Consider the following 20,000-nt stretch of genomic DNA (forward strand, 5'->3'; position numbering starts at 1 on the left):
TCTCTTCCCACTTAACAATTATTGCCTTAATTGTGTTTTATTGCTAATTACTGAATAACAATAAGGGTGATCTTCCAAAGTATCATTATGTTATATTAGTAATGATTCCCCTGGGGGCTAGGTAGAAACAGACTTCTCTCTAACGAATCCTGCATTACCGCCATCTTGTGGTCCAAAATGCACAAACTGACACAGTAAGTATTAATCATTTAACAGTTTGAACGGGCCACAAATAACTTTCCTCGAGTTAATAAAAGAGCGGAAATCTCATGAGACTCGTACATTATTGATTTCATTATTTTTCTTGACATTATAGGGGCCGGGCAGATCCTAGTCCTGTAGGGCATCTCACAAAGTAGGTGAGTCACCGCTGACAGGCAGACCTTTACCCGTTCAAAAATTGATCTCGTAAGTTGCACGAGGACACGGGCGTTACCCCGCATCGTTATTTTCCTTACTCATCAGTTTAAGGCATAACCAATCGATGGGTACAGAGGAGGCTATAAGTCGGTCTCAGGTAAACACGGTAACGGTTATTGTGAACCGTGAGAAGAATCAGTCTGCAATCAACACGTTTCTCAAGTTATGCAAGACAAACATCTAATTACATGAATGTGTTGCATCGTTAAAACTATAACACGTTTCTGTAAGATTTTATAGAGTTTTAGATTATTTTTTTAGGTTTATTTACGCGCAAAGGTTTGTGGGAAGTACTGACGTCACAGGACTTTACGTCCTTGCGGGAAAGAGCAATCGATACCTGATGTCAACGTCAGAAGCAATGGAAAAGCCTTAAATTTACTGTGTTAACAATTTTTTTTTGCATCGCACTATAGTAATTATAGATTACGTTGCTTAAAAACAACTTTCAATATTCACAGACAAGACTACGGATATTTAGAAAGTTGTTTTGTGAAACGTTTTATTATCGCTGAGGCCTTTTTTATTTGACCTAACCCAGCTACCATAGCTGCTTCTCGTTTTCTCGCGTTCACTATTCGTCACGCACGCGCGTGAGTTAGTCAAAGAAGATGGCAGATTTATCTTTAGACGAAGTGATACGCCGACGCGGATTGAACACCAAAGGACCCACTGTGAAAAGGTACATCCTGCTAAATGTGTGTATTATTTAGCCCGTATTAGACGTCAAACATGTAATTTAGCGATCGCAAACGAAAATCTCTCCCATGGAAACCGAGTTCATGAGCTAGTGCTAACGTTATTGATGGCTGACTGTTCAGTGTTTGTGTTAGCTAGCACTGCTAGCAATATTAGCAACAGCTGCAAGCTCTCTTTATTGGTGTGCGTTGGTGCCGTTTTGTCCTTAGCCTTCTATCGCACTCATACTAGCAAAACCAACAAACGCCTTCTTGCTAGTTTGCAGGTTCTCCGTCGATGTAGACGGCCCGGCTACGTAACTTAGCCGAAGTTAGCTAGCCAAACTAGTAGTTGTAGATAAAGACGTTGTGGCCAGTCAATGTAGCGAGCTAGCCAAAGCTAAGTATAACTGCTACTAATACAGCAATAGTTTCTAGCTAGTTATTGCTAGTGAATCCATTGTAGCTAAGGCAAAGCAACATAGACAAGCGTCATGCGTGTCTGACCAGCTAGCTACAATATTATGTTATTGAATGAGGTAGGCCTTAACGTTTCCGCTCCATGGTTACAACGGTTGTAGCCTCCGGAATCTTAACCAGATCTTAACTCCCAACGCAGGACTATGTTCGGCAGGGGAGCAGGAGGAATTGGGAGGACGTTCGATGCCCGACAGAAGATTGGGATGGGGGATGCCAGACAAAGGCTTGGTGGTGGTGCAGGAGCAGGTAATGACAAAATTGACCTTTCGAACCGCGGTTTAAGATCATTGAGAAAAGTGATGACGATTGTAATGTAGCAGTATTAGAAACGTAGGCTAACCCACGCTGTCGTCTCACTCTGAACGGTCAAGGTAATGAGCAAATGCAAAATGCACGTTCTAAAAATGGTTGGTTTAAACATGTTTTGTAGCGTGATACCTTGCATCTATTACAGAAGGGATTGCCAAGTCGGATTTGTTTGTGGAGTGCGAATTAGAAAAATAATTAAAGTGTCTTGTAAATTTGAGATATGATGCATTTCTTCCCTGTTAGAGAAACGCTATACACAAAACATATTTTGTTTTCTTGAAATGCTTCTCTCAGCAGGATGTCAAATGATCTTTTCATATTCCCATAGTGTCATTGTTTTGTTCTTCTGTACATTTTCATTTGACGGAAATGACAATCTGTCCATCTCAAATAGGAGTCTGCTCCTCTAACCCTCTCCCTTCCCGTTCTCTTCCGCAGGGTTCCAGGTGACGGACGCCCGACAGAAGATCGGCCAGAAAGACGCCCGCTTCAAAATCCGCGGCGGCGGCCGAGGGGGCGGAGTCCAGGACGCCCGCCAGATGATCAACTCGCGCAAACAGAGAGGCCAGAGCCCCTTCCAGCTGGCGCCGCAGACGGTACAAGCGGGCCCGGCGGCCCACCTGCACACCCACATGCAGCAGATCCAGATCCACGCCGCCGCCGCCAACAACAACAACGGCAACGCCAGGCAGTTCAGCCCCGGCACGGGGGGCCTGAACACCCGAGGACTGACGCTGCAAGCGGGGGGCGTGCCCGCCCGGATGATGGACGCCCGCGATAGGCTGAGCCTTAAGAGGAGCTTCGGGGGGCCGGCCCAGGGGGCGGCGATCCCGCCTCTGAAGATTACCAAAACCATCCAGGTGGGCTGACGACTTGGCCCTGAAGGGATTTGGGGGGGGGGGGGAATCTACGCTTGGTTGTGCCCTCGTGGAGGGGAGAATGCCGATCTAGTCACTTTTGGTCAACAATTGTTGTCTTTATAAATGTGGGTTCGGTCAATCTTTCTCAGGAAGTGCACAGTTCAGTTGTCCAGTGAAAAGAAAGTCCAAAAGTTGTATTTTCGCTAGCAAGGAAACGCGTCTGACTCGGTTCATAGTTGTCAAAAATCTAGTCTTCATGATTATTTATACAACATTGGGGAGAATTCTCCTCCCCTGCATAGCAGCTGTCTAGCTTATGATCGTATTCTTCCAACGAGTGATATTTAGTTCAAGGAACCAACATTGTTTATCACGGCTTGTGGTTGAAACTGGGAGGAAGGCTTTTGAGTGTTTCATATCTATCTTGCACGCCGGAACAGTTGTTATAATCCATTCATAGGTAGGAACTATTTCCACACGTGCCAACGTGGTCGTTCAGTTCAGTACCCTGAGAAGCTTAGTGGATACCCCCCCCCCCCCCCCCCCCCAGCTTCAACCCAGATCTAGAAGACTCTTGGGAGAGGTGAAGGAGACGGGTCACCCCGCGTGTCCACGACAACGGAGCGGGCCGGCGCTGTCCCATTCCTTTTCAACGAAACCGGGCGTCGACGCCCGCGCAGGGCATTGTGGGAGCGGCGGCCACGCCCGGTTTCGTCGAAAGGGAATGGGCCCGCTCCTGTAGTGGACGCGCAGCGTGTCGAACCTGTTCCCAGAGCCTGCCCCGCGCCCGATGCTAATGCCCTCGTCTCTGTCCACAGCAAAGGCCGGTCGGCATGTCCAGCGGTGTCCGGGTCAACATGCCGAGCAGGGGAGCCGAGGTAAAGAGAAGATATATTTGTGTTTTTCCTCACCCTACCCCACACTTACGGTTCTCCCAACATGGTCACGCCTGTAGATTTGTTTCCACATCCCACAGTGATTTGGAAGGTGTTGTCTTGTCGTCCCCCCCCCCCCTTCTCAGTCTCTTTCAGGCAACGAGGACCTAATCCTCAATAAACAGATGAAGATCACGACCAACAATGTGCTGCAGTCACGGGTGAGCAGCCGCGCGGTTAATGCCTCTACATTTCAGTTGTGCGTTTCAGCCCATCTCTCTCATACACACACACACACACTGTCGTAGCCTGTCATTCCCACTGCTATTTCTCTGTCAAATGTGGGTATGGAGGGGGAGCAGGGGTAGTAGCGAGTGGGGAGGTTTGTTGTTTTGTATTCATTTTTTAAGTATTTTTATTTTAAGTGTGCCGTGAATAGATTTGTCTGTATGATGGTCTTGCCGCAGAACCATTTGCCCTTTGGGGGGACATGAATGAATACATGTATCACGTCAACACTCCCCCATACCCCGCTGACTCCCCTCCCCTCCCTCCGTCAGCCCGGCACCCTGGGCTCCACCTTCTCCATGTCGGCCCCCATCACCAAGGTGGTGAAGAACGACGCCTACACCGCCCCCCGGGCCCCGGTGCCCGTGGCCCCCACCAGGCCCACCCCCAGCGCGGGGGGCGGAGCCTCCAGGCCTGTGGCCGCTGCCGCAGCCGCCTCCCAGCCCGTCTCCAGGACCCTCCAGCAGGCCACGGCACCCAGGGAGGCCAGCTCCCCGCCCACTCCCCCCCAGGTCAGTGTCCCCGACTGCCAGCATGACCTCCCTGGCTCTGGTGCCCTCCAGCCCTCCACACTCACCGTTGCATCACTCTTACATAAGGTCACCAGCGGTGACTACCACAGAGAAGGGCTGGCTATAGACTGGGGTGAGTGTTGGAGACAATGGGGGGGAGGGGGGGGAGCAAAAGAGCCATGTCTTGTTTTGCCCTACTAGAAGAGGGATACAGACTGTGGTGATTTTCCTAGGTGTGTGAGTTTCTGATGCTGCGTTGGTGTTGAGTCCAGCCTGGCTTTTCCTGTCACCTGTGCTCGCTTGCTTGGATGAAGCCAAGGTTTTTTGGGGGTTCCTTGCCGCTCAGATATCCTCCGTAGTGATCGAGCGGGCCGGTTTAACCGGTGTGCTTGGTGTTTTCCCTCTTCCCAGCCTTCCTTCAGCCCTCTGGAAGGAACCAAGATCACGGTGAACAACCTGCACCCGCGCGTCACTGAGGAGGACATTGTGGTGAGTTTTCTCCCCCCCTATTCAGTCACACTGAGGGGCTTTCCCCCTTTCCCCCCCTCCCTCACGCTAAGGGGCCTCTCCCCCCCCCTCCTCCCTCACGCTGAGGGGCTTCCCCCCCCCCTCCCTCATTCTCAGGTGCCTCTCCCCCCCCCCTCCTCTCATGCTCAGGGGCCTCTCCCCCCTCCTCTCATGCTCAGGGGCCTCTCCCCCCCCCCTCCTCTCATGCTCAGGGGCCTCTCCCCCCCCCCCCCCCCTCTCACTCTCAGGGGCCTCTCTCCCCCCCTTTAGATGCACATCACCACGGCTTCCTCCGCCAGCCTCAAGCCTGCCGAGGATTCAAAAGTGTGAGTCATCCAGGCCGACTAACCTTTGACTGTGTGTGTGTGTGTCCGTCCACAGGAGCTGTTCTGCGTGTGCGGGGCCTTGAAGCGAGCGCGCCTGGCGAAGGTGGGGGTGGCGGAGGTGGTGTTTGTGCGGAAGGAGGACGCCGTGAGCGCCTACAGGAAGTACAACAACCGCTGCTTGGACGGTGAGTGCCGGTGGCAGGATGGCAGGCCTTTACCTGGCCCCAGAGTACATATAGTCATTTACATTGAGTCATATAGCAGACGCTCTTATCCAGAGCGGCTTACAGTAAGTACAGGGACATTCCCCCCGAGGCAAGTAGGGTGAAGTGCCTTGCCCAAGGACACAACGTAATTTGGCACTGCCGGGAATCAAACCAGCAACCTTCTGATTACTAGCCCAATTCCCTTACCGCTCAGCCACCTGACTCCCTACCCTTCCCTAGAGTACCAATACTGCTAACCCTAATGTTGACCCACATATGGACTAGTCTTATGCATGGGAGGGCAGATATGATTGTATTATTTCCAATATTTAATCATGCAGAGCTGTTTATCAGAACTAAGAACAGTACTTTGTACAGGTTTTGATGGGACCAGTTTGAGTATATTGTGGTCAATCTGCTTTCGCTCTTTGCTCCCCAGGCCAGCCAATGAAGTGCAATCTTCACATGCAGGGAAACGTCATCACATCAGACCAGCCCATTCTTTTGTAAGTTTATTTTTCTGTCTCCTGACTTCTGTCACCTTCCCTCTGTTTGGAATTGGATATTAAATACGTGAACCCCTCTCTCTCTCTCGCTCCCCGTCTCTCTCTTTCTCCCGCCCCTCTCCGTCTCCCCCCCCCCCCCTCTCCGTCTCCCCCCCCCCTCTCCGTCTCCCCCCCCCTCTCCGTCTCCCCCCCCCTCTCCGTCTCCCCCCCCCTCTCCGTCTCCCCCCCCCTCTCCGTCTCCCCCCTCTCTTTCTGTCTCCGCCGCCCTTCTCTCTCTGTCTCCCCCCTCTCTCTCTCTCCGTCTCTCTCTCTCTCTCCGTCTCTCTCTCTGTCTCCCCCCTCTCTCTCTGTCTCCCCCCCTCTCTCTCTCTGTCTCCCCCCCTCTCTCTCTCTCTCCCCCCTTTCTCTCTCTGTCTCTCTGTATCCCCTCTCTCTCTGTCTCCCCCCCTCTCTCTCTCCCGTCTCTTTCTCTCTCTCTGTCTCCCCTCTCTCTCTGTCTCCCCTCTCTCTCCGTCTCCCCTCTCTCTCCGTCTCCCCTCTCTCTCTCTCAGGAGGTTGAGTGATACTCCCGGCAGCGGCGGAGCCAGGAAAGACGGCCTCCCAGCCTCCCTGTCTCGCCCCGGGGGCCGCCCGGCCTCCTCCCAGCCCACCCCGGAGGTGGACCCCCAGACCATCCTCAAGGCCTTGTTCAAATCCACCACCCAGTCCACCTCCACCACCGAGTCCAGCTCACAGGCCACTGCCTTCCGTATCAAGATATAACACGGTTAGAACGCGGTCTAGCGTCGCGGCCCAAACGCAGACGGCGACACGCACTCTCAAATCCCATGAAATGTTCTGGAACATGCTCCGTATGCACACACTCGTTTTTTTGTTCTTTTTATTTTTTGCGTTTGATTCTTTTCTTTCCACGTACACCAACTGGCGCAAAGTCGGTAAACCAGTAATTGGGCCAATTAATTTTACGGACATATTACCCCAATAAACCCACATTCTGGTCCATCATCCATAGCTTTGAAACAGTCGATCCGATCATTTTGGTTTTCAGAGCTGCAACTCCTTATTGTTTTGTTCATGTGTGTAACCCTGAATGGACCAACTTGGGGTTGAGCTGGGTTTTTGTCAATTTATAGCTGTAATACATTTTGGAGGGAAGGGGAAATATAAAGCTGTCGTTTGGGATTGTTTTTTTGTTTGTTTTTTTTTAAAAGTAATTTTAGTCACATGGTTTTCGTTCCCTGTTCAACTAGTTCACATTGAACGCCATTCTTTTAGAAATCATGATTGTTTTGGACGTAGACCCTCTCTTTGACTTACCTTCCCACCGTGAACCACAAGCAACAAGATCGGTACACAGCCAAATGATACTGGGTGTAAATCCACTTTTGTTGAGTTTAAACATAACTGTACAAATGCTTGTATATCATAACTCTGGTAATTGGTTTGCCATCTTCCCTGCTTCGTGGCACTCAAATGGTCCTGTCCTTATTTTGTGATTGTTATTTGACTTGGTGATCGGTGTCGGAGCAGTTGTAGAAGTCATGCAAGTTTACTCTCAAATTTATGTTCAACAACTGTCAGTAAATTACTCTTTCTACTACTGCTGTGTGTGTCCGTCATAAGGAAGATATGGTAGTGAGGACAGATCTCTGTACAAGTGATTTTCCGGCATTAAATATGTCGCTTTGTAAAGAAAACGTGTCAGATTCTTATTTGAATTGTTTGTTAAATACGTTATGGATAAAATGGGTATATTGTGCTTGAATTACCATATGACAAACAATTTTAAGTTTACAATGGTTAAAATTATAGTTTACAGACGTTTTACGGGCAAACATTTTAACAGAAAAGCATTGAGTTTACTTTACACACGCAGTAGATTCAAACAGGAACCGCAGACCAGATGTCATTGTACTTCCTGTGTGAAAGTTCACAACAAAGATGGCGCCGTCCAAGACGAAACATGCCAGCCAGGCTTGCATTATTCCAGGAGGATTTACTGGTAACTATTACATTTATTATTGATTTAAGTTTTTTTTTTATAGCGGTCGATGCTTGACTGATAAACGCCTTCAATTTCTCAGTTTGTGGTCGTATGACCGTTTTTTGGTGTAAACATAATGATGAAAGGATGTAGTGCTAAGATATAGAGCTAGGCTAGCCGGACCTTTTTTCTGTTTTGGATGTCGTCAGTTAATGGATGTCGGTACCTTGATCATTTATTCAACATGTCATCTGCAGTGTTTAGAAGTTGATTTAATTTGTTATCTTGCTGATCCAGAGGTGTGTTTTGTGCTTAAGTGTCCACCTGGTGTCTTTCAGTACTGTCCCTGCAGTACAGTCCTGACAGCGCTGCGCGCCACAGCGTGTTTGTTAAGGAGCACAAAGTGCGAGCGGAAAAGACTTCACAAAGACCTCTCGACAAAACACTGTTTGCCATCAACATTCCTCCATATTGTTCAGAGGTAGCTATTTCACGTCTGTATAGATATGTCTCCACTCCACCAGCACAACTGTTGACTACAAGAGTGTGATGCACTCGTCTTTGCCAATATCCCCTTCCAAAAAGGAGTAGTGACTAAACGTATCCTTTTTCCATGGAAAACGTTTCTGTACATACCAAACCTACCTCTGCCTTTCTCTGACCGCCAGCCAATCGTGAAGGAGCTGTTCTCTCAGTTTGGCCCGGTTATTTCTGTGGAGCTGAGGGACAAGCCAGGCTCCTCAGAGCACACCGGGCCCAAGATGTCCAAGTACTTCACACCAAAACAGAAGCAGGCACGTTTCTAAATAGAATCATGACACTGACGATACTGGCCACATTAAAAATCCAGCTTGCTTTGTAGGCTCTCCTGCATCAGCTTCTCTCAGTCTTTCACTGTTGTGCTTTCACTTTATTAAACCACGCGCACACGACGACACACTGCGCACCCATAGAGCAGATGAGTTGTCTTGATCGATATTTTCCACTTTCTGTCTCCATTCCTTCCAGGGCTTCAAAGTGGGTTATGTTGTTTTCGACAACGCCAGCAGTATAGCAGCAGCCAAGTCCCACCCCCATGACGTCCCATTGGTCGTCTCCACAGAGCAGCAGCCGGTGAAAACGGGCATACAGAGTGCGTACAAAGCAGCGCCCCTTTTACTTGCAGTGTTTGTTTTAGTACAACTATAGTCAACGTGTACATCCCTTTACTAGTAACGAAACATGTTTTTACACATTTATTGAACAGAATGGGTTGACCAGTACAGAGAGGCGTTAATTCAGCCGAACAAACTACAGAAAGTAGTGGACTCCTTCCTGCAGGACTATGACAAGAGGAAAGAGGAGGTATGAGATGGTCCTCGGTCTGCATGGTTTGAATCTCCAGTCCTGAACTCATTGATCGTGGAGTCAGATGGCTGAGCGGTCAGGGAATCGGGCTAGTAATCAGAAGGTTGCCGGTTCAATTCCCGCCCGTGCAAAAATGACGTTGTGTCCTTGGGCAAGGTACTTAACTCTATTTGCCTCGGGGAGAATGTCCCCGTACTTACTGTGAGTCGCTCTGGATACGAGCGGCTGCTAAATGACTAAATGTATATGTGTTGTAAATGATCGCCTCACGGTAGCAGAGAGACCCGTGTCTGACACGTTTTCTTCTCTCAGGAGGCGGAGCGTAAGAAGAAAGCAGCGGAAGAGCAACAGGAGGATGAGGAGGGCTGGGTGAAGGTCACAAGAGGAAGCCGCGGAGTCAAGGCCCGCCCCCACAGCGAGATGGCCAACCAGAGAGCTTTGCATAAAGAAACAAGGAAGAGGAAGAGGAAGGAGCTGGTCAACTTCTACACCTGGCAGCACAGGAACACGCAGAAAGAACGTAAGTTTCCAACATTGTCGCAGTAACATCTTCAGAAAGCAGCACTAAACTGGCATACGTAATCGCATCTCACTGACTTACTTCTTTTTTTTCTTTCAGACATTGCAGAATTGAGGAAAAAGTTTGAAGAGGACAAGCAGAGAATCGCTTTGCTTAGAGCACAGAGGAAGTTCCGGCCTTACTGAATAACTTGTTAATTTCTTAAAACCGAGTCACCCAACTGTTTTGTCTACAATAAATCTAAGTTAATCTTCTAGTTAAAATCACAAAACGTGTCTTAGTATGACTCATATGCCTGTGCGACAATCATAGATGTGATCATGCTGAAACTAGACTGGTGTGGATGGAAGACTTCCTAACGCAAACTCTGAGGTAATGAGAAACAATCTTTGTATAAAGACAGTCTAAACATGTTGGAAAGTAGGATTTCTCTACCTAGCTAACTAGAACTAAAGAGAAGTTAGACTTGAAAACGTCATGAAATATGCTTTATTTGGATTTGGTCAGTGTGTTGGCTGGGATCATTGCGGCTGGATTCTGTCGTTACCCTCCTGGTGCACGCCACCGTGTCTTCCAGCCGCCACAGAACGGGACGGCAGGAAAAACGACGAGTGTCCGGACAGATGCCAGGAAGACTGAACGAGGACAGACACAAGACAACGACACGGGAGTCTGAAACAGGCTCTGTGCCATGTCGACACATCTCTTTCCATGCCATCTCACTCCCCGTGCATACACACGGTCTCAGAGGTGTACCTGTATTGAAGCGAGTTCTTGGCTGTTACTCGGGTTCAGCGGTGTTCTCGGCCAACAGCAGAGGGCCTAACGAGAGCAGCTGGACCTGCTGACTTTCTGACTCCCTCCTCTTCCTCTGTGGTTCCTCCTCATATGCTGAGCAACACAGGTTGAGACACGGTTACAACGTCGAGACTGTACAACGTCAGGACGGATTCGGAACAACAAGCCGACCCACAGGGCTGGTTCCCCTTGCGGAACATAAGGATAGAGATCAACTACAGACTGCCTTCTTCCTGCCCGCCCTTCTTGAGGCGCTCTCAGGGAGAAAACGCGGGGTTTGTTCACATGGCTTTCACCTATCCGTGCATGTCGGATGGAGGAGGAAGGGAGGCTAAACCTCTCATAGGCTCCTCAGTGTGTCGCCATGGGAGCGGCACTCGCGGGTGTGTCGCCATGGGAGCGGCACTCGCGGGTGTGTCGCCATGGGAGCGGCACTCGCGGGTGTGTCGCCATGGGAGCGGCACTCGCGGGTGTGTCGCCATGGGAGCGGCGAGCGGCACTCGCGGGTGTGTCGCCATGGGAGCGGCACTCGCGGGTGTGTCGCCATGGGAACGGCACTCACAGGTGATGGAGCAGCGCTGTTCACACTTCATGTCCTTTGAGCAGATCTCCACCCAGCAGTAGAAGAACATCTAGCAAGCAGAGATGGAACATGTCCTTTTACACTTTGAACCACTGCAGACTGAGCCCACTTTGGCGGTAGTAGTCCAACACAAAAGAGAGGAGAAATTAGATTGTTGATACGGTTTAGTTATGGTGTTGAGACAGACAAAATTAGAGAAGAAATATTTGAGGAAGAGAATTAAATGGAGAGAAAAAGATATGAAGACATTATCTTGAGAGAAAAAAATGTTCAGACAGGGATAAGGGAATCATTTTATATCATGAAACATTTAGTCAGTAAATTATAAATATGGACGTATGATAAGGAATTGGATTTGAGGGATGATGAACAAAGTGGACCCAAGTGAACAGCTACAACTGGATTGACAAGGAAACAACTGTCTTCAAAACTGAATGCGTTTCAGTCAACTGGCTATATCGCTACTTTAATGGTCCGGTAAGACCATCAAAAATGAAAGATTAGATTGGACGTCTAAAAATTGAACCGTATCAACTAGTACCTCCTCAGAACTGAGTTGACCCGTCTCAGGATCCAAGAAGGCAAAAGTGTGGACGTTGAACCTCCGGACCTGCACCTGAGAAGAGAAATGTGCACATTAAGATGGTTTGTGTGTGTATATCATATGTCAAGTAAAACTTAAAAAGCTAGAAAACCATGAAGTATGTGCATGGGACTGGTCATCACATGGGTGTGTGTGGAAGCAGAGACAGAGGACATGGTATGTTGATGACAGGAGGATTGGACAAGGGCCCAGGCCCACTGGCCCTGAGCTTGTGGACGGACATCTCAGGGGGGAGAGACGCCCAATTCAAAGAAGGGGGGGGGGAGGGGGGGGGGGGGCTGAGACAAGAGACACCAGAAGAGGGGGATTACACACATCCCTTTCGTTGTTTGCGATCCAAAAGGTTTCCTGTGACCATTTCCTCTTTGCCGTTGTGAATGCATTCGCCTAGAACGTGCAGCTGCCCGCAAGCACGTGTACTCAAATGTATTAAGAAGCTTTGGGCCCGTCTGAAGCTCATTCGTAAGATGTGACTCACACCCCTTCCAACCTAGAGGCGCTTGATTCAGCTACGTCACCTGGGAGGTGGTGTTCCCGACTGGGCTCTCAAAGACGGAGCTCTTCATGTCGTCTTGGGGATCGGGACACCTGGCAGGGAGAGGCGCCGGAGAGACAAAACAACAGAAAACTCACTGAGTCGCCTCTCCATCTGTTACAGAGTAAGAAGGCTACGGGCCCATTTCATACTAGAAAACAACAAAGACATGGGCCTCTGGAAGTGAGTTAACGCAGTGGATAGTACATTCTGGAAGACCCTACTCCCCCCCGCCCCTCCCAGTCACCCGTCATAGAGAAGAGTCCAGATGGAGTGTCTGGAGGCTGGGTAGGCGAAGCAGTCCCGCACACGCAGGGAGAGGTTGGGGTCGGGGAACGGAGTATTGATGGACACCTCTACATGCACAGGCTTCTGCAGGGCCACAGTCAGAGGCAGCTGCTCCCCGGGGATGAAGGAGGTGAAGGACTCGTCTAAAAATGTAAAATAAACACCCCCCCCCCCCTAAATGGCGGAGATATCAAACATGGGACGGTCCATTGGAGATATTTACATTACATTTAGTCCTTTAGCAGACGCTCTTATTCAGAGCGACTTACAGTAAGTACAGGGACATTCCCCCGAGGCAAGTAGGGTGAAGTGCCTTGCCCAAGGATACAACGTCATTTGGTGTGGCCGGGAATCGAACTGGCGACCTTCAGATTACTAGCCCGATTCCCTAACCGCTCAGTCACCTGACTCCCAGATATGAGAGTGAGATGCCTCGTCTGAGACTCTGGGTCGAGTTCTTTGTGTGATGGTGGATGTTCGATACGATACAATGAACTTTATTGTCCCGCTCAGGGAAATTTGTCTTGGTCTCTGTGGTGGGTCATCATAAATGCCTTGACAGTCACAGTACAACAAACAATACATCCAAACAATACATTGTTCACTTGCGCTGCATGCTAATAGCTAATCGTGTTTCTCGTTGGTTCACAGCTTTAAGTAGCACCTCCTTGATTGCTTCTCACAGCCTGGCGTGTGCACCTCCATTGTGTTCTCTAGGATCTCTCTTACCTGGAAAGACATTGGGATGATTGGACAGTACCTGTGGCGATTCTCATCTGGACTTGGACCATCCCCAGAGCTGTAACCGCTGGAGGGTTGGTGGGATTCAAGGACTGCAGGTATTTGTGCTTCTGGACATGTGATGCCTCGTACTCACACTGAACCTGCAGACTGGAAAGCCCTGAATCATTGGAGAACTACAAAAAAGAACTACAAAAAGATGACATCACTGCAGCGGGGACGACGTCGCCGAGATGCACAAACTGGCAGCTCGTTGTTCTTGTCAGTTGACCAGCCTTCTCTGCCTGCATCATGCGTGATAATAATAACAATGATAATATTTGATGTGTCATGTCTTTCTTGTACTCAAAGTGCTACAGTATATTACAATCACAATCCTACAACATAATTTACAATAACAATCACAAACAAATTAACAATTAAAAACCTAATCAAAAACCAGAGATGTGATCTCATGGTCACATCTCTGGAGGATAAGACCCCCCTCCCCCCCTTTCTGCGTATGATGTCACAGTCCCACTTTCATACTGAATCAGAAACACCCTAGTCCTCGTCTGAAAACAATGACGTGCCAAGTCTAACATCCACAGGAAGACAAGAGGGTTTGACACCCACGGCACCTGAAGCGGGCGTCTCTGTCAGAAGCGTCTGTCAGCACTTCCTCCACCTCTACCTCATAGATAATCAGATCTCCCTCCACCTGGAAATACCAAACAGATGGCGTCAAAGAACAACCTTAATATCGTTCATATCAAGCTCTACTACTCAAAACACATTTTCAGGGATATTTAGGGCATAGGTCACGCGGATTACTAGCCTCACCTTTATCTTAGTTCCACAGTCCGTCATGCCGACCTTGAAGACGGCTGTATCTGATGTGGTCACCACAGGAAAGCACTGAGGCTGGTCCTTGACCACTAAGCTGCTGGTATTGAGACGGGGGTCAGAGTCGGACGCCCTCACCCAGAACACAAAATGGCTGTCCTGTGAGCAAGCTGAAGGCAAAGGGAAAGGACTGATAAAAGGCATGCTTAAGATTGTTTCCCCCAAACTCTCCACAGATAGTCAAACTGGCTGTGGACGACTGAAGGTATGGAATGTTCTCTACATGAGTTTGTTGAGTGTCTGCTTTTCTGGGTATGACACCACAGTATGAAAACACACAACCTGCTAACCCTTTCCTTTTTTGTAATCCACATCAAGGATCCAATTCAGCACCCAGCACCACTACGTGTAGTCAAATCCCTCTGTGACACACACCACAACGCAAAGATCAAAACGATCATACCATTCATCCTGTAGTAACAGGTCGAGTCCTGAGCGTCGTAGCAACAGTCCATTATGAGACAGGCATCGGCAGAGACAGCCTGGGGTCCACAGGCCAATCGCAGGGCTCTCTCAATGCCACACTCCCCAAGTGGTGCTGTGCAAGGGGGCCATCCAGATCATAGAAAGGATACGTCTTAGATGACCCATCTCATTGCATCAGTTTTATGTACACCTATTGGCTGGAAGCTCATGAGATAATTGATTGAATGAATCATTGTTATCTTGAGGCAATGGTCTACCGAATGGCGTGTGATTTACTTTTCAATGCACCTCTATTCATGTCGAGCCCTCCCACCTTCCAAATGAATACTTCCCCTAGTTATTTTAGGCTGCAAAAGCTGGAGTTGAATTTAGTGTTCGTCAAAGAAGAGGACTGCTTTGAACATTCTTTTTGGATTACTACTTGTACTGGACAAGATGACATTTACATTGCATTTAGTCATTTAGCAGACCCTCTTATCCAGAGCGACTTACAGTAAGTACAGGGACGTTCCCCCCGAGGCAAGTAGGGTGAAGTGCCTTGCCCAAGGACACAATGTCATTTTTCTCAGCCGGGAATCGAACTGGCAACCGTCTGATTACTAGCCCGATTCCCTCACCGCTCAGCCACCTGACTCCCTCAATTCTCGATTCTGGAGATGCTAATAAACTGCCAAGCACCATTCACCTGTAGCCTTGGTCTGTGAGTGGCCAGCCAGCCATTAGTACAACAATGGCAATTCTGAGGAGATGTGTTAGCACCCTACTTACACGGTGGAGGGGTGCTGGAGGTCACACCCTTTTTAAGGGGCAGAGGACAGCTTAGGGTGACCTTGTGCCACTGTTCCTCTGCAATCAACTGGACTTCCAGGGACACCCTCATCATGTCGTCCTTTAAAAAGCAGAGGTTAGTGAATCCGCACATTCCTATATCCATAGAGATGATGGCCAAGGCCTGGGTCTAAGAGGTTAGAGATTGTTAAGAGGAATTTAGACAAGACACAGGCAGATAAAACTGGAAAACTAGAATGAGTCCGGAAAATACACACTTGGAAAGGAACCCTTGCTGTTAGTCAAACCGTTGGGATTACCTCAACCTGGACGAAACAGCTGTCATATCTACTGAAGAATGAGACATCACCACTCTTTGATCTGCCTCTCTGCACCCCGCAGTGTTCTTTGGTTTTAGGCACTGGCACGCGTTTCCCAGTCTTGTCTGAAGATGTGGGAGACAGGAACAATTTTCTTTGTTTACAATTTACTAGCCACCTTAAGGCCAACAAAGGGCAAAACCACGTGCGTGTGTAAGGACAACAAAATGTGTAGAATTAATCTATTAAAAACGTATTTACAATGCGATTGTTTTACCTATGATGTACAGATTGGGACCAACCAGTGGACCAAAAACTGCATCTATTCGTTGGCTTTTACAAGTGACTCGAGGCAGGACATGACGGGCTCCTTGTTCAGGGGGTTTGAAGTCAGCAGGTGGTTGGCATGTGAGGTTTGGCGATAAGAATGCTAATATTACAAAACACACGTTTTGTGAAATGGAGTGCATGTTTTGTTTGAATAAACTGAGATTTTAGCGAACGATTAACAGGCTAATTATTTAGCATAAATTATTGGCTGTGTAGCGTCTTCGCAATCTGGCAACAGGCGACTACGATGTACTGTGAAATCGCACGAGATTTGTAATCCTAGTTGATAGGTGAAAGTGTAACAGGTACATGTGTCCCAAGAGATGTACAGTTTTATTTGACCCATTTGCTCTATTCATGGAGGCTCAATGATATATCTCCTACTGAGGGGCGCCTCTTGACGCACGTTTTAATGACAAAACTTTACAGGTCTAACCCTAACAGATTAACGTTATTGTCACCGATGGTTCCAGAACTATATTACCAAACATAACAGGCGAAGATTTTTAATCAAACACAAAACAAACATAATACAACATGACAAATTCCTTTGGTACATAACACAGGAGTTACTCATAAACATGTTGACAGTCCAGAATTACCTAACCAAATACCTCCAAATCACGAGACAGCTGATCGTGTGACGTAACAACTCGGCGTTTTTGGGGTGGTTCAGCTGCCATCTGCACTAGAGCTATCCAGACCTCTGTTTGTCAACATGGCTTTGAATCGAAATCATTCTCAGAACGGGGGCGTTTTGATCAACAACGGCGAAAGGTAAAGAATACTTGAAAGCGTACTTACTTTGTTTACAGTTCGTGGCAAGCTGTCTTGTTAATACAGTACGCCTCGTAGCTAGTCTAAACGTCTAGTTAGTTCGAGTGTCGCGAACTCGTCATAGTAGTTAGCATCAGCTAGCTCTCTAGCTATATGATTGGAGTTTTCTGGCTTAATATGTTAGCAACTAAAGTACGGCATCTAGGTACTGTCTACAACATCGGTCTGACAAATCTGGCTTGACGTTTTTAGTTTCAGTGAATTAAGTGAACTATGTTTTTTTCATGCGATAGGTAGCTAGCCACATAGGCTAGCTAAAGTGTAAGTCCATAGACTTGGGCCTGTTCGAGTTAGCTTGACTACGTAACCACATTGCCTACAGTACAGTAGCTAGCTAATTGCAGTTGTAGCTTTCAAACTATTCACATAAAACTATAACTTATGCCATCCACGCCGTCGTGAGTTGACTGTCCAAGATTTGTATGCTTGTTATTATCTATTAAACACCAAACCCATGATATTGCTGTAGGGCTACTGTCATTTTAACTAGTGATTGGCTAGTTTTCGGGATGTTGTGGTTGGAAGATTGGGCAATTTATTTGCTAAACACTTTAACGAGAAGCTTGCATGGGTACATCTTGGAATTGTCCGTTTTATAATTTCCTGACATATGGCAATTCTCATTGACAAATGTGTGTGTGCGCCCAGCTGTGAACGCTCTAGAAAGTTTTCAATATGAGACAACCAGTTTTGTCACTTCTGTACAACTGGCGTAGTAACAAGTCCATATAACCATGCGAACAGTGTGCTGAGGGAGTGCAAGAATGTGGAGCTTTCCTTCAGCGATGTGACCGGCAAGAACGATGTCCTGAAAGGAACCAAGAAGGGGACTGTCTACCTCACTCCATACAGAGTAAGCCCTACCTGCTTGCCACTGTCTTGGTTTAAATGCATCTGGGACAAGTTGTGTGCGTGTGCATGCATGGTCTTTTTGGTATGTTAAAGGTCAAGCTAAACAAATTGACGTCATATTGGCCCTCCCTATCTCAACCTCCCTCCCTCTCTCCCGCCACCCCCCTCCCTCTCTCTCTCCCACCTCCCTCTCTCTCCCTCACTCCTCCCTCCATCATTCCCTGCCACCCCCCTCCCTCTCTCTCCCTCCTCCCTCTCTCTCCCTCACTCCTCCCTCCATCATTCCCTGCCTCCCCCCTCCCTCTCATCCCCGCTCCCCCCCTCCCCTCCCTCCATCGTTCCCTCCCGCCCTGCCCCCTCTCCCTCCCCCCCTCCCCTCCCTCCATCGTTCCCTCCCGCCCTGCCCCCCATCTCTCTCTCTCCCTCCTCCCCTCCCCTCCCTCCATCGTTCCCTCCCGCCCTCCCGCCCTGCCCCCCATCCCTCTCTCTCCCTCCCCCTCCCTCCGGTTCAGCTGGTGTTTGTGTCCAGTAATGCCAAGGACAGCCTGGGGTCTGTGATGTTCCCTTACTACCTGATGAAGGGCTGCAGCATCGAGCAGCCTGTCTTCGCCGCCAACTACATCCGAGGGACCGTGTCTGCCGAGACCGGGGGTAAGAGGTCCACAGAACTTCCCCCCATCACCTGCACAGCACCCGGGGTTGCACACAGTGTTTTGTCTATATTCTCAAACCAAGGAGTACTTGGGTCGGGGTCTGGTGATCAGGGTTTTATTTTTGCTAGCATACCAGAACATAGGTCTTCTGTTGCAACTTTGATGAAATTGAATCAAACCATAGTACTGTAGACAAAAAAATAAAAAAATAAACTGGTAGGTGGACATTGGACCCACTAAGAACAGGTTCTTCGAGAAGAAAAGTGTTAACATTTTAAATGCCTCCTTTATTAAAGCAAAATGAAGAGGCTAGATCATTTAATCACAAACACATTGTTTGTATAGTTGAATGGTGATGACACAGCAAAAAAGCAATACCCATAAAGCATGGTAAACAAGCCAGTTATACGCCATTCACAAGTGGTCAAATCGACGAGAGGAAACTTTTCAACCGTCAAAGAAAATTAAACTGTGTTGAGCTGTTCTGTTTTTTAAAAGAAGAAAGAAAATACCGGATTGCATGTAGCGTGACGTGACTCTTAGGCAACTTGCTCCTTGGATGTTGACAATAGTTATGTTGTCAGAGCTGCTGGTAATGATGTTAAGCATAGATAACTGACATCAGCTAGCTAGAAATGCTGGATAACGTCAACGCTCTGGAGATCTTTTATGTCATTATAAGAAGTGTAAACATTTATTTTATTATGAGACTGGGGGGGGACAAACTGTCCTAGACTGTGGCCAAAGTTTAAGTAATTAATGAGAAACACTGGTATCTGATCATCAGCTTTCATTCCTTGGCTGGATTAGGCCTGGAGGTGTAGAGCCGTGGCCAAAAGTATTGGGAGCGACATACATTTTGCAAAGCTTGCTGGGCCTTGGCATAAAATGACTGCTAACTTAATTTCAGTAAGTCACATCATCAGAACAGGGAAAAGTGCGAACTAGTTATAGCCAGGTGAAATCACTATCATTCTGATTGGATTTTAAGAGCAGATTGACTGCTGTAAAAGAGGGGACTATTTACATATATTGGCCGGGTGTCCCAGATTTGTTAAGAAGCTCTTAACGCTAAGAGCTTCTTAAGAATGTTCTAAGAGCGTTCTAGAGCGCTTTTCGAATGTTCTTAAGAAGCTCTTAGCGTTAAGAGCGAACGAATCTGGGAAACCCGGCCCTTGACCATTTTTGCCCCAAAAAAGCTTTAAACAATATGAAATGTGCCTTATTGTATTTCAGTATTCTAAAGAAACATTTTCCTCAAATACTAAACCAGCAAACTTATCAAAACACAACATTTGTCATTGCCTAAACTTATGGCCACGACTATAGGGTGATCGCGTGGTTCTGTCGTGGGCCAGCCTCATCAGGTTATTAGCTTTTTAGTGACATCACATCCTGTCGTTCCAGGTGGCTGGGAAGGCCAGGCAACCTTCAAGATGTCCTTCACCAGCGGGGGCGCCATCGAGCTGGGCCAGGAACTCTTCAAACTGGCCACCAACGGTAGGTTCCCACGTCCGCATCCGTCTCATTGTTTCGCCACGTCCCGACGATGTCACCACCCTC

General features: G+C 48.2%; 5 protein-coding genes and 1 non-coding gene across 9 annotated transcripts in view; 3 read left to right on the top strand and 3 right to left on the bottom strand.

Annotated features, from left to right (window-relative positions):
* The window catches only part of fam234b (family with sequence similarity 234 member B), an 8,594-nt gene extending 7,984 nt beyond the window's left edge, over positions 1–610 (bottom strand). Inside the window, exon 1 of the mRNA XM_084678147.1 lies at positions 1–610. This exon is cut by the window's left edge and continues 188 nt beyond it. The gene's annotated coding sequence lies outside the window, so the exon portion shown is untranslated.
* LOC146253871 (U12 minor spliceosomal RNA) lies at positions 321–475 on the bottom strand. Its single transcript, XR_014731958.1, has one exon. It is a non-coding gene; the product is annotated as a U12 minor spliceosomal RNA (small nuclear RNA).
* Positions 611–888: 278 nt separating the features above from the next.
* On the top strand, positions 889–7,663 carry poldip3 (polymerase (DNA-directed), delta interacting protein 3). The gene is made up of 10 exons (XM_084678148.1): positions 889–1,102; positions 1,717–1,823; positions 2,325–2,746; positions 3,565–3,624; positions 3,768–3,842; positions 4,182–4,421; positions 4,833–4,910; positions 5,310–5,439; positions 5,900–5,966; positions 6,518–7,663. Exons 1-10 carry the CDS (start codon positions 1,032–1,034, stop codon positions 6,726–6,728), a joined length of 1,461 nt encoding a protein of 486 aa, XP_084534274.1. The 5' UTR covers positions 889–1,031; the 3' UTR covers positions 6,729–7,663.
* A 214-nt stretch (positions 7,664–7,877) lies between these two features.
* On the top strand, positions 7,878–10,088 carry rrp7a (ribosomal RNA processing 7 homolog A). The gene is made up of 7 exons (XM_084677359.1): positions 7,878–7,968; positions 8,289–8,431; positions 8,619–8,744; positions 8,959–9,082; positions 9,197–9,294; positions 9,610–9,817; positions 9,917–10,088. Exons 1-7 carry the CDS (start codon positions 7,908–7,910, stop codon positions 10,000–10,002), a joined length of 846 nt encoding a protein of 281 aa, XP_084533485.1. The 5' UTR covers positions 7,878–7,907; the 3' UTR covers positions 10,003–10,088.
* A 200-nt stretch (positions 10,089–10,288) lies between these two features.
* Positions 10,289–17,082, bottom strand: LOC146253874 (zona pellucida sperm-binding protein 1-like). 4 transcript variants are annotated; one of them, XM_084677356.1, is made up of 13 exons: positions 16,043–16,339; positions 15,766–15,890; positions 15,446–15,566; positions 14,655–14,789; positions 14,189–14,361; positions 13,987–14,066; positions 13,386–13,516; positions 12,585–12,768; positions 12,321–12,390; positions 11,740–11,814; positions 11,178–11,247; positions 10,574–10,708; positions 10,289–10,452 (listed from the first exon to the last, which is right to left on the bottom strand). In XM_084677356.1, the coding sequence occupies exons 1-12, from the start codon at positions 16,233–16,235 to the stop codon at positions 10,599–10,601; spliced, it is 1,467 nt and encodes a 488-aa protein (XP_084533482.1). In that variant the 5' UTR covers positions 16,236–16,339; the 3' UTR covers positions 10,289–10,452; positions 10,574–10,598. The 4 variants fall into 4 exon arrangements, with proteins under 4 accessions (XP_084533482.1, XP_084533483.1, XP_084533480.1 ...); XM_084677357.1 differs by lacking the exons at positions 10,289–10,452; positions 16,043–16,339 and adding an exon at positions 16,900–17,082 and having other exon boundaries at positions 10,579–11,247; XM_084677354.1 differs by lacking the exon at positions 10,289–10,452 and having other exon boundaries at positions 10,579–11,247; positions 16,043–16,349.
* Positions 16,731–20,000, top strand: part of wbp2nl (WBP2 N-terminal like) — a 7,651-nt gene continuing 4,381 nt past the window's right edge. The window contains exons 1-4 of the mRNA XM_084677360.1: positions 16,731–16,872; positions 17,677–17,785; positions 18,297–18,435; positions 19,845–19,937. Of these exons, the coding sequence (XP_084533486.1) occupies positions 16,814–16,872; positions 17,677–17,785; positions 18,297–18,435; positions 19,845–19,937 (400 nt within the window). The 5' untranslated portion in view covers positions 16,731–16,813. The remainder of the gene's footprint in view (positions 16,873–17,676; positions 17,786–18,296; positions 18,436–19,844; positions 19,938–20,000) is intronic.

Source organism: Hypomesus nipponensis, chromosome 17 (assembly GCF_054491055.1).
Source record: "Hypomesus nipponensis isolate SF chromosome 17, ASM5449105v1, whole genome shotgun sequence".
Classification (NCBI taxonomy): domain Eukaryota; kingdom Metazoa; phylum Chordata; class Actinopteri; order Osmeriformes; family Osmeridae; genus Hypomesus; species Hypomesus nipponensis.